This window comes from Dermacentor albipictus, chromosome 9 (assembly GCF_038994185.2).
Source record: "Dermacentor albipictus isolate Rhodes 1998 colony chromosome 9, USDA_Dalb.pri_finalv2, whole genome shotgun sequence".
Lineage (NCBI taxonomy): Eukaryota > Metazoa > Arthropoda > Arachnida > Ixodida > Ixodidae > Dermacentor > Dermacentor albipictus.
This window is the reverse complement of record NC_091829.1, coordinates 94,631,020-94,644,366: the sequence shown is the minus strand read 5'-3', so window position 1 is coordinate 94,644,366 and position 13,347 is coordinate 94,631,020. Positions and strand designations below refer to the sequence as shown.

General features: G+C 48.3%; 1 protein-coding gene across 1 annotated transcript in view; it reads right to left on the bottom strand.

The window, feature by feature from the left end:
* LOC139049510 (rho GTPase-activating protein 45-like) overlaps window positions 1–13,347 on the bottom strand; it is a 138,325-nt gene that overhangs the window by 80,924 nt on the left and 44,054 nt on the right. The window contains exon 2 of the mRNA XM_070525043.1: window positions 2,944–3,066. Coding sequence (XP_070381144.1) covers window positions 2,944–3,066 — 123 coding nt within the window. The remainder of the gene's footprint in view (window positions 1–2,943; window positions 3,067–13,347) is intronic.

Here is a 13,347-nt window from a genome sequence, read left to right as displayed (position 1 = left end):
GGCGTGCGCACGCAGGTGATGACGCAGGTGATGACGTAGCACCACGAACTGCGCAGCCGTGGTTCAGCCAACGCCACTCCACGCGTGGACGGTACAGAGGAAAGCTCGGCGTGTTCTGTGGCTTGCTAAATTCGAAACCGGGGCCAACGTGCAACGCGAACATCGTCGCGGGTACAACGAAGCGCCACCGCATAGGAATAACACTGATCGGTGGGATAAGCAGCTGAAGGATACCGGCCAGCTTGCTGCACAAAGCCCGTTCTAGTAGGCCAGCGGTATGTGACGAGTCTGTAGATGCTATACGGGCGAGTTACCTAAGGAACCCCAAGAAATCTGTGCGCGCGTGTGCTCTACAATTACTGAACAGGTATAAGCTTGGAGAGTTTTCCTTTTATTTCGTGAAGATTTCGGATTCCTGTCTTATTTCCTTCATTTCCTGCGACCTGTCAAAAGTGCACCATGACTTTATGGACACACTGTATATGCTCTGCGTGAGAATGGGGATCGGGGACACAAAGGCCGTAGAGGAAGAGGAGGGCGGGAAAGAAGGAAACGAAAGGCACAAAAATATATGATAATGGCACGTCAAGGTGAGACAAAGACGATGCTATTAACTTAAGCAGGATAAACTTTGTCAGTTAAGCCATTGTCTTCGGACCACCTGGGGTTCCTGAACGAGACAGTAACGACGAACACAAAATAAATGTAGACAGACAAAGTATGCATGCAAAACTGTACTTTCATTGATATTGCGATAACACAGCTTCATTATTAAAATAAAAACTGAAGGCCGAGTTTCGGTTTTCCGAATTTCTAGCCGACACCTAGGGCCGGTAGGTCAGTTTGACGTCACGTTTTTGCAATTTTTCTTGCTTTCCTGTTTGGGCTGCTGTGGCAGTAAAAATTTTTGAGACGTTTAAGCTTAAGTCTTTAGCGCTTTTAGAATACGATACAGTCAATTCATACCGACACAAATTTATCTAGTGCTGAATTAACACCGCCGAAATCCATGACGTCACGGTGAGGTGGTGCGACAACTTCAAGGAGGCGTCGCCACCCGTTTGCGCCTTACTGCAGCTGCTGATGTTTGTTGACGTGCCCTTTAAAACGGGTCGGCGGGGACAAATAGTTAGCTAGCCTGCTTGATTTAATAAGCTTTTACTACATCCATGGCTATCTAATATTTTCCCTATCTGATGTAGATCTTAATTTTGTATTTAAGATCTCTGTAACTATACTGTACCATTACCCACACTAGCAACGACTCCGGTTCTATCAATCTTTTCGCTGCTTTCCTTCCACCTATAATCTAATCGTCCCTTATCTCCACTGCTGCCCAGTTAATCTTTTCTAGCTTACCAAGCGTCCTCGCACGGTGGCTTTTCCTTTGGGGAGTGCGGGGGGCATTGTAGAATGCGAATTAGGTAGCGCTGCAAAAATAATTTTACTTTTTAGTTTTCTTTGTAAACGTGCACCCAATGTAATGTACACAAGCAAGTGTACTATGACCACAGTCGGAGGTCAGCCTGCCATACTGTCTGTTTATTTAGGTATTCATTTTTACTGGTATAATCTTTGCGTTTGGCTCAACAAGCATAACAACTGAGCAAGCAACGATTGCCTTAAACAAAGGCGTTACTGGATTTAAGAACATCTTGCAGTCTACCTCAATGCGTGTCGGCGCAACTCCGCTCACTCCCTCACTAACTAAATAACTAACTAGCTCGCTCACGCGCTCACTCACTAACTCACTCACTCACTCGCTCAATCACTTACTCCCTCAATCGCTCGCTCAATGACTCACTCATTCACTCAGTCGTTCGCTTGCTCGCTCGCCCAACCGCTCATTCACTCACTCACTCGCTCAATCACTCGCAGCTTCACTCACGCACTCCCTCGCCCATTCACTCACTCATTCACTCGCTAAATCACTCACTCGCTCGCTCGCTCAGTCACTCGCTCACTCAGGCGCGCGCTCACGGATTCACTCGCTCGCGCGCTCACTCACACTCGTTCGCTCAGTCGCTCGCTCAATCTCTCATTCACTCACTCGCTCAATCGCTCATTCACTCACTCGCTCACTTCCTCGCTCCGTCAATCGCTCAACCACCCACTCACTCGCTCAATCGCTGATTCATCCAGTCGCTCACTCGCTCGCTCGCTCGCTCGCTCAATCACTCGCTTGGTCGCTCACTCACTCGCTCGCTCAGTCGCTCGATCACTCACTCTCACTCACGCAAGCACGCACCCACGCACGCACGCCCGTACACACACGCTCCCGCAGTTATACTCGCCCAAAAGACGCTGCGGCACATTCGAGAATTTCAGAACGGGGTACTTAAGACACACCCAAGCGTTGGGGACGCGGACTAGACTGTGGGCCCTTCGTGCTCATTCGTGTTCGCTGTGCCACTTTCTTTTTTATCCAGCGGTCGTGGCTGTGCTTTTTTTTTTTGCACGTCCGGCGCTTTGCGTTCCTCAACGTTTGGGCACACTAATCTAAAATTCTCTATTAGGGTGCTTTAGAAATAGCGGACTCAAAGTTAAAGGACGCTATCCACCGGGCGCCAAAGAAGTCTTGCGTAGTTTGGGTTTTTAGCGTTTCCTACCAAAATCCCCGACGTAAATTCGGCTGGTTCCCACCGCGCTCTCTACCAGCTCGGTTTGCAGCGGTGCGGAGCCCTCGCGAGATATGAGCCAGATACAGCCTGCCCACAGCCTAACCGCATACACTAGCCGCTTCCCAGAGCAATCGGAGTGGCCACTCGATCGAGGTTGTATCGGATCTCGGTCGCGATCTCAGGCTGAAGGCGGGGTCGTCTCCGAGAGCTCCGAATGGACCGGCGTCTCAGCGCGGGATTTTCGACCAGCCGGAGTGTACCGCAGAACCTTATTCGTCATCCTCGCACGCCACTTGCAGTGAGGAGAAGAGGACGTGCCCACCTGGCGGGTTTCGGGTGCGGAGGGTCCCATGGCCGAGCGTCCACCGCCCGGGTCGGACGCAGGAGACCTCGACTGGCCCGCGCCACGTGGAGCCGACGGACCCGGATCCTCGGGCTGAAGAGTCTGCGCAACAGAAAAAAGTAAGAGTTTAGTTTTTTATTTATTTATCACACGTTACAGCTACGTTCCTATACGGATTGATGTGTTCATATAGGAGGTTGTGGCCAAGTACTGCACCAGGGTGGCCAATCCTGCTCTGGTGAGGGAGTGTGTTACCGGTTCTGGTCATCGGCATCAAGCCACACTCCAGGCCAGGCCTGCTTGTGCAATTTTATCAACACGCGGATTTTTTTTTATACCGGTGGAAAATTGCCGGCACCGGGATTCGAACCATGGACCTCTTGCACGCGAGGCGGGTGTTCTACCTCTGCGCCACCGCTGCATCTATACGGAGCATTCAGGAAGGGAGGAAAGTGAAAAAAAAAGAAGACCAATCTGCGACGAAAATGGAATAACCTTAGAAATATGTACGCTAATAAAGGAAAATACAGCGCTACAACCGTAATACAACTTCAACAGCACCTGAAGACAAAAAGAGAGAATGTGCACATATTAAACAAAACTCGAACAAGCAAACACCCCCCCCCCCCCCCTAAAGAAAAGCAACAAAAAAGCAAATGAAAGCAAAAAAACAAACGGATATTGTACATCAACAAGAAGCATAATGTAAACGTAAACGTTCAAGAGAAAGGTCGCGATCAATAATTGTTACTATGGCATCAGCGAGAGCAGACAGCAGCGTAGCATATAAGTTACAGGTGGGATTTTTCCCAAAGATTCGTTGAAAGCTCAAATTATTTCGAAGCCTTCGTGACATACACTGCGGCCTTTCCAGAAGAAGGGAGTGGGGGACGCGGCGGGTGTAGACATTATTATGCAGCAAGACATGATACGGTAACAAAACAGCGAGTTTAGGGGGGCTGAAAGGAAATACTGCGTAGTTTCATTTCTGTAACGCTAAAACTTGGATCTATTTTACGTGAATTATACCGGGTAGTTTATCGATTGCATCGGAATACCGAAGCTGAACAAAAAACGCAGTTTCGCCCGTAAGGCGAAGCAGCGATTGCGATATCAAATTCGTGGACAGCCATACGATGTAAGCATAACACCGTATGAACCATAACCATAACCATAACCGTATGAACGTGTAAATAGTAACTTGCTAACTAAATTAATAAGCATAGTGTCAGCACGCACAGCAAACATGAACACATCACACTCGACGACTGCGGACTCTCGCTGTCAAAACGCTGGCGCGAGGAAACGCGGCAGCAGCAGCGAGCGAAGTGACATTTGTGCTGTCGATCGCGTCAACGCAAGGCGAGTGCTGAGGACACACAGCACGCACAAAGCTACGAACCGCCGACACACCTAAGACAATGCCCCCAACGCAGATAGCTCTCAAGATACAGGCCTCGCGACCGCGCGCAGCCGCCACATGCACAGTTGCAGGCGGAGAGAACTCCCCCTCCCTCCTCTCCCCCCCGGTGCTTCGCAACGCTGGGCGCCTTGCGCAGGCGAGATTGAGCCGCGATCGACTAACGCCCCTTACCGATCGTCAGCTCCCCTCACGCGCTTTCACTCGCAATACAGCGTAGGGCGCGCGGCGACGGTGTTATCGCCCTAGGACTTTATACGGAACATGACGGCGACGCCGACGGCAGAAATGCGCTTGGAGCGCCCATGTTTTCGCTATCGGAATAAAAGGAAACACAGAAGCGTCTACTATTGTGTGAACCGGGACTACACCAGAACACGCCGAGATTTTCCGGTTCTGTAATTCAGATGAAAGGCAAACAGATACAGTTGAAATTGCGCTTGGTTGCATAACTTGGGACACTTTTGGCCCTTTCTTTCTAAACCATTACGCATACTACAGATAACGGCGTATCATGTTTATTAACCTGTGTAACAAGGATACAGAACTGAGAAACCTTACCATGCAAGTTGATGGCACACTGGCCTACGTTCGGGAAAATGCTCACACGAAGAAAGGGTAATGACCTTGCAAGGATTCCTAGCTGCTTCGAATTTTACAATTTAATTCAACGCTGGAGTTATACGTGCCAAAACAACATCTCATTATGAGGCACGCCGTAGTGTATGGGGGGGGGGGTTGCTTTTGTTTAGTTTCGATCAATTGGGGATCTTTAACATGCACCCAAAGCCCCCATCGAAATGCGGCCGGTATGTGTTCCCGCGGCCTCGTGCCTAGCGGTGCAATCAACAGTCAACGTCACAGCCACTAAGCCATCTCGGCAGGTGGCCGCATCACGGGCGCGTGCAAGCCCCCAGTAAGACTTGTAAAAGGTCGCTGTAGTGGTGGCTTCCTGGCCACAACACCGGGAGAGGGTAAAACATGGCACGTGTTGGAAAATCTTCCCACCACCGGATGCGGCGTAGCCTTCATGCGCAGGTTGCGAGTCTGAAAACTGTAGGGTAGATACGTTTTCACGTTTCTGGCTTGTGCGAAACATACCCGCGGAGGCTGAAATTTAAAAAAAAATGAAAAAAAGGAAGGAGAGTGAAAAAAAAAAGACTTGCACCAGGAAACGCGAATGGCATTCAACGCCCGGCCACGCTCTAGCTTGGCACAGTGTCGCACAATAAATATATTTCAAAAAAGTTGCTTAAAAGGGACAATTGCCTTAAAAGGTCACACGCTACATACCCGTGAGCAGTCTTCTTCACCGGCTGTGGAAGCGGTAGTCGCGCCGCTACACCATAGCATTACCCTAAAGCAATAAAGCATTGCGTACCCCCTCAGCAGTTGTGGCGGTGAATTTCAACAGCTTCGCAGGACATCCATTTTCGCAGGGCTGGGATGGCGAGTCAATTTTTTTTAATTACGTGATATTAAAGTAAATCCTGGCGCTTTTATGTGACACCAGCTACTCGTCGTGGCACGGCAAACATAATGCAATGGTAATAAAAGAATACCTAAAAAAACGCAGAATAATTTCGTTGTGGCATGCCGGATCCCTCTGAATAGCGGAGTGTTTATATAGCTCCGCTCAGGATCGCTGAGATGGCAAGAAAGAACGCTACAGCGACGAAAAAAGAAAAAAAGGACAGAAAAAGGAGCCCTGCAGGTTTCGCCTCTTGTATTATCGATTTCCGAGTGGAGCTAATTATCGTCGAATACTGTCGCCACAGTAGGAATTTCCGCTTCTTTTTGATTGTCTTTTCCGGCTTCTGCAAAAGCGACTTCTCCTAATACGCTTACTTTGCTATTGTTTCCTTTCTCTCTTTTTTTCGTATTCGTTACAGTAATTGACCTCTTCAATTATGCCGACTTTGCTGTTGTACTCAATAATATTTTTCACTCTGTTCAGCCAAATGTCGTTCTCGCCGTTCACTGTTTTCTTTTATTTCGTTACTCTTCCCGCTCTGATTGTAGCACGTTTCCGAAACATGTCAGCCGTTGTTTTTTTCCACTTTTTTTGTGAATTTCGCACAATGTGGTCACTCCAGTCTTGCGGACTTGGCCGTTATTTTTGTCAGTTTCTTCGTTCCTTTCACGCTCATTTTTTTGTTCTTTGCCTTGATTGGTTTTCCGTCGCTGTTGGTTCTCTGATATCACCGCGTTTCCGAACGCGCGTATTGTGTCGTCACTTCTTTTCGTGCAAGAACAATGCATTGATCGAGCTCTCTAGATAGGCTTTCCGAGCTATAAAATTCAGTTTCTTCTGCTTTAAGTCTGTATTTTTACTGTAACTATTATTATAAATGGTTTTTTTTGTTGCTTTGGCTGCTTTTTTTACGACGGTTGTCAGCTCGTTCGGAACGCTCTTCTTCCAGCTTATTTCAGGCCCAGCTGAGGGCCCTTAGCGAAAATTAATGAGAAGAACGAAAAAAAGAAAAGAGAGACTGCAGGCCATTTCGGCAAGCATGCAAAATATGTGGGTGCCGTTCAGAATCGTTCCAGCGAGAAAACTACCAGACAAATTATTCAGGGCTTTTATATTAACAAACCAGGAGACGAGCATATCAGCGCATCATTAAAGTCACTACGCTCCGTTTCATACTCAGAAGTCCACGCCGCGGAAGCTATACGAAAGTAGTGCGGCGGCAGAATGTATCACTCCGCGCGTTTTGCAGCGCAGTTGTTTTCGTTCTGCGGCTCTTTCTGGGGATCAACTACGTAAAATATTACAACAGCGGCTAGTGTACGTCAGGTTACGTGAGATCGCGTACTATTCGTGCACGTTTGCGCTTTCGGTGTGTGCTGCACTATGTTTTGGTCGTTACTTGCAAGCAGTGCGACGTGGCCGCTGGTCGCACAAATATATTACTCCCGCTCGCTCTGCGGTAACAACAAAATAAAAAGTTAATATTCGGCTAAGCCTCCCCTGTAATAATTACTTCGTATCATGCGAAATAAGAAGTAAGACGCTCACGGCGAGTTCGGCAAATCTCACCGGGGCGCATGCGTGTGGGGTCCCGTAGGGGCGACGATATGATTGGACGAAACGGCGCATCAGGGTGCCCCGCCCCGTTGCTTACCGGTGCGATTTGTCGAAATGGCCAGTAATGCTACATAGAATCACGTGGTCCGTACCTATCTATCCGCGGGGGAAGAATGTGACCAGGAGGGAGTATCTCTAGATAAAATTGAAGCCAGGAAGGAGTTGGCCCATTGATTGATCCTGTCACGGCTACGGCTTTAGTCTTCCAATTCGGCGTACGCTATACAAGAAAGGGTGCGATGGCAACTTGCGGCTGTCGCACCAGCAAGTTGCAAAGAAGACGATTGAATGCGCACGTTGCAATGAACGTGCTGAAGTTGCACGAGCGCATTGATAGACAACGTGCACAAAGGAGTTGGCAAAGCACACAAACGAGTGCGCTCCGGTTAGACATGCGCAAAATTTGGTGGTGGTAGTGATGTTTATTGGCATTCGCTTCAAAACGGAACGGCGACAAATAGTCACCCAGCTTGCTTGATCTGTAGTGAGGCTTCACTGCACCTATCGAGGTCTGGGATTTCTCCTATCTAATCTCTATTGCTACTTTAATCACTACATTGTATTCCGTTACCAACGCTTACAACGACTCCGGTTCTATCAATCTCTTCCCTGAATTCTTTTTCCCGCCAATGCTCTAAATGTCGCTTACACATCTCAACTGCTGAACAATTCATCATTCCATATTTATTTATTTATTTATTTATTTATTTATTTATTTATTTATTTATTTATTTATTTATTTATTTTCTGAAAGGTCTGTTGTTGAGACATTATATGAGGGAGTGGGCGGTTAATGGCAAATTGAGAGAGAGAGGCATAAAGGAAGAGGAATGGCAAACAAAAATATTACAAGTCACAGCGGGGTCTTTCCGATAAGCTGCTTGAATGCAAGTGGGTCGACGGTAGTGGCAAATTCGGTGAGCAGGCCTTTCCAGTCTCGTGCTGCTGTGCACGGAAGAAATAACCGCTTAAAAGTCCCAGTATGAGCTTGCGGGTGATACATACTGTGTTAGAGTGACTGGCGCTGGCAGTGCGGCGTCTTCCTTTTAGCTACGGGTTATCAAAAGGCAATTCGTTGAACCTCAACGCTTTCTGGAAGGCAGACACTCCTTACGGGTCTCGCTAGGTGAATACTGCGACGTACCGAGTCGGCTCCGAACTTTTGTTGCAGCGCGCGCGCACACACACACACACACACACACACACACACACACACGCACACACACACACACACACACACACACACGCACACACACACACACACACACACACACACACACGTCTCCTCCCGTGACGCAGATTTGCTCCGCTTTCTTTTCTCTTTTTTCTTTTTTTTGTCATCAAGCAGCCCTCCCGGGCTTCAAATAGCGAGCCCTCTGCGTTGTCGTACAGCTTTTCTCTCCCGACTTCTTTGACATTTTTGTAAATTTCCGTGGCCTTTTTTGTTTCCATTCGTTGCATCCAATTCGCTGTCTGTTCCCCTCACTTTATTTTTTTATGACACCTGTGGAGGGATTCTGTAGGAGTCCATCTAGTGGCCTGTCCATTTCGGCCGCTGCTGATTGGCTGGGTCCACTCGGCGCCTCCTCGCTCGTACAGCTGCATCCAATCATCAGTGATGACTGCATCCAATCATCACTGATGTCGAAACCATTAAGCACGCGTCGACAAGCGACGCGAAACGCCCTTACGAATTTACCGCGGGCATGCCATGCGTCTTGAGACGCCTGGCGCGTTTCGATTTGACCACATCGCCAAGCTCAATCGTTGAAATTAGTAGCGATTGCGCGCATTCGCAGAGTCTTCCGCACTTCGAAGAGCAGAGATTGCTCGGAAATTTACGACAATGAAGGCACATAAGGCCTTATACAAAGACGCAAGAATGTCTGAATCCACAAGAACGAAGATCAGACAAATACATGTACTTCCCATGGTTCCCGTGGTGGGTCAACGACTGCAGCGCCAGAGTTCCCTCTAGTATATGTTGTAGGAAACTCTATGGCCGACGCGTCTCATCCCCGCCCCGAGAACGAACACGAGCGGCGCTGCGAGCGCCGCTCGCGTGACGTCAGGGCACGGACTCGCGCCTGTCGTCTGCTACAGTTCGGGCGTTGTCCGGGCGCTTTCTGCGGTGTTTTCGTTTGTTCGCCCTCGTTCTCTCTGCTTGTATACTTATGGTGGTCGTCTCAAATATATTTTTACGACGTCTTCCTTTGCGAACATTTATTCAAAGAGCTAATTTCTTAGACAACAATGCAGCTCTCGAAGGCAACGCTACAGTGCCAGCCGAAGCGACGCAGACCAGCCCATTGCGGGTTTTTCATACGCGGATAGACAATCGCAAAAGCATAGCCTATAGGAATCCAGTTATGATACCATACCTGCCGCGGTGCAACAAGTACGTCACAAAGCTGGCTATATATGACTTCTACAGCAGTCACGTTGATTTTATTATGCTAAAACAGGCTTGCTCACGACGAGTAGTTCATGGTATAATATCGAATTTTTGCATTTCCTCACAGAAACGCTCGGCAGTAGCACGGGGACTTAACTAATACTGGAGCTTAGATTCTACATGCCTCACTTGCTTCTCTACCTGCTTGTCAACACTAGGCGGTTCTTCACGTGTTTATTTTTTAGAAGCGGCGGAAACTTGAAGTAAAGTTAATGAAGGCTTACAGCTATTTACATAGTACAAATAGGAATGTACCAATATATATTCCCTTTTCCGTGCTACACGTTCAACTCACCTCTTTAGAGCGCGTTTGTTAATGATTAATATGTTGATTGATTGATTAATATGTATGTTATGTTCCTCTTTTTTTGTCTATGTTACCTAGTGTATATCATTTATTTATTTCAATGCCGCAGTGTGTATTGCATTGTTATTGTGGAAATATTTCACTGTTCTTTCATATATTGTATAACTGCAATGTTTTATGGCCACTATATAAATGTAATTTATATGGCGCTTGATGTGTTACCCCATGCAGCCATATTGTACCTAAGGGGGTGAGGTTACCTCAAGCCGCGTCTGTGCGTCTTTTTTCCCTCATCCACCTCCATTTACCACTCCTCTGTACATGTGTGTGTGTAAATGGAAACTAATAAATCAAATCAAATCAAACTCACTTGAGAAATTTACTGGTGCTTGTTGCTTGAGGAATATACATGACGAATCTGTTTGGCGAACTGACACAGGCTACTCGGCCCAATTTTTTTAGTGAAGTATGCCTGCTGGACCGCATCGCTGCAGCCAGAAAGAAGTAGAAGCGTCAATGATTAGTAGTATGGGACATATTGAAGATATCGAAATTCCCCCGGTGGAGGGTCAGAAATCAAGTGAAAGTATATGCAAGGCTTGTGGTGCTTTCTTTATGAATGTTTGCGATTGGATTGGAGCAAACTTAATTTAGCCTGCAGGGTTCTCTTTTATGTACCGACGAAGCGAATTGTTATCCGTTTGTATAATTAAATAACGCCGGATCGAGACATCGTGAGACAGAAGGTGCTTGAATTTTCCTTTTGTAGGCAATCTAAGCTGCGGTGTAGTAGCTCGAGAATACTTTAGCCATTCCAGTTGGCGCTGTAAAAAAATGCTTTACGTTTTCAATTCGAAGTTGTTGTGAACTGATGGGTTTCGCGATCATAGCGTGCCTCGCTATACGGACAGTCAATTGCTACCGTTACGTGATCAGGGGTGTGCCATATTGTCGATAAAGGCTACTGAGGGCCACTATGAAACATTTCATCACTTTCAATTGAGTGGCTCTCGATCTTAACAATGAAACTTTTCTCTCAGGTGATTGCTACTATGGTGTTTGTGAATTAACTGTGTAAATACTCTACATGACGCGCCGTCGTGTTAGCAGCCATGAGCAATTCGTTTTTTGGAGGCCTGTTTCAGAGGGGGATGAAAGTAGCAGTAAACTTTTTCATAAGAAATGCGCGCCTAACTATTTTTTTACGCGTTAATGAATGGCCATATTTGAATAGAACAACACACCAGAGTAATAGGAATCATAATGACAGCTTCGCTGGGCAGTGTCTTTCTAACATCGGATAACATGTTGACGCCAATTACCACATTTTTCTTCCACGTGAAATGCAATGCCTCTCATAGCTAAATACTAAAGGAATGTTAAGTGTTTAGCGAAGCATCATACACAACTTCGCGCGTTGAATTTGCAGATATTCTTTTTTTAGTCAAAATTTACCGATAGACACGGCGCATATATGCATTGCAAAATCTAGTAGACCCCTTTAACGCTGCTTAGCTTGCGATATCCAAGCCGCAAAGTTCCTCGACTCACACGCTTTTGAAGAAGAAACTGTGGTTAAGCCATGGCAGCTGAAAAAAGCCGACGTATCCTTCAATACGTACGGCTCGAGCCACCCATACCCCAAGCATACACGAAGGGAACGAGCGCGCGCGGCAGCCAAGCGAGCCGGAGCGAGCAGCGTCCTGGCCGTGACGTCACTCGCGAGAGGGCGCCACTCCTGATTCTCGCCGCTACGTCCAGTGCAACTACGGCCATGCTACGGCTGTCACGTTCACTCCCACTGCAGCCCGCCTGACACGGCAGGCCGCACCTTTTATTTGTCCTTTTTTTATTCCAGCAGCCGTGACAGAAGTGCCAATCGTCGCTATAATTGAGAGACAAATAGCAATAATTGTCCAGAGTAAGGCGTTAAATATTTTAGGCTAACAGTGTCACTCTCATCATATCGACGCAAAACATCCGGTCATTACAGTTTGGGAAGTTTGCGACCCATCGCCGAAGAACTGATTCGCCTGAGGGGGTGGGAACGCGCTTCTCCCGCAGCAAGATCATTCGGAACAACATCCACATGCTTCACTCATTCTCCCTGCAGACTAGTACAACGGCTGTTGTAGTCACTCGTAATATACGAACGGAACGAATATACGACAACTTAGAAGAGTGAATTTTGGGACTAAATGCGAATCGAATGGCGAAGCCTCAGCGCTCCGCATTCGAAATATCGAACATTCGCGCACCTCCGCTCTCAAGTTTCAAATCGAATCAGCGACCACGTGAAGGGTCGGCAACGAAGCGCGTGGGGGGGGGGGGGGGGGGCGCTCAAAGCGTGTCCGCAGCCGTCGGCAATGCGAACTTAGCGTTCTCGTCTCAGCCGATGTGGCTGCCGGTGGTGCGGGCAACAGGTAGGCCGGCGCGCGCTATATTTAGAGCCGCGGCTCGCGGGGGAGGGAAGGGAGGAGGAGGAGGAGGGTTTGTAGGAAACTCTATGAGTGAGGGTAGCCTGGCCACATAACACCCTCTCCGGCCACATCGGCCGACGCGCGTCGACGGCGACACCCGAGCTATCGAGCTGTGCACACGCGCCTCCAACGGGGCGCTGTGCAAGCCGGTCGATGTTTTAGCGGCGTTTTGGAAACGATCGCGCCGCGTATCCCACGTGCGAAACCCTTGCAGATTGCGGTCACCTGCTAAAGGGAACGCTCCGGTGCGAGGCTCTCGTTTTTGCTGGCGCTGTGACTGCAAACGCCGGCTGCAACCAACGTACTCGTGGCCTCCGAGACGGGGCGGTGCGCGCCGCGCGATCTCAGAGGCTTTGGTTTACTGCACGCGTGTGGCAGAAAGGTGCCAGCGCCACCAATCGCGGGTCGTCTGCTGCAAAACTTGGCGCACTTAAAATTAAAATTAAATTATGGGGTTTAACGTGGCATAACCGGTTTCTGATTGTGAGGCATGCTGTAGGACTCCGGAAATTTCGACGACCTGGGGTTCTTTAACGTGCACCTAAATCTAAGTACACAGGCGTTTTCACATTTCGCCCCCAGCGAAATGCGGCCGCCGGGGCCGGTATTCGATCCCGCGACCTCGTGCTC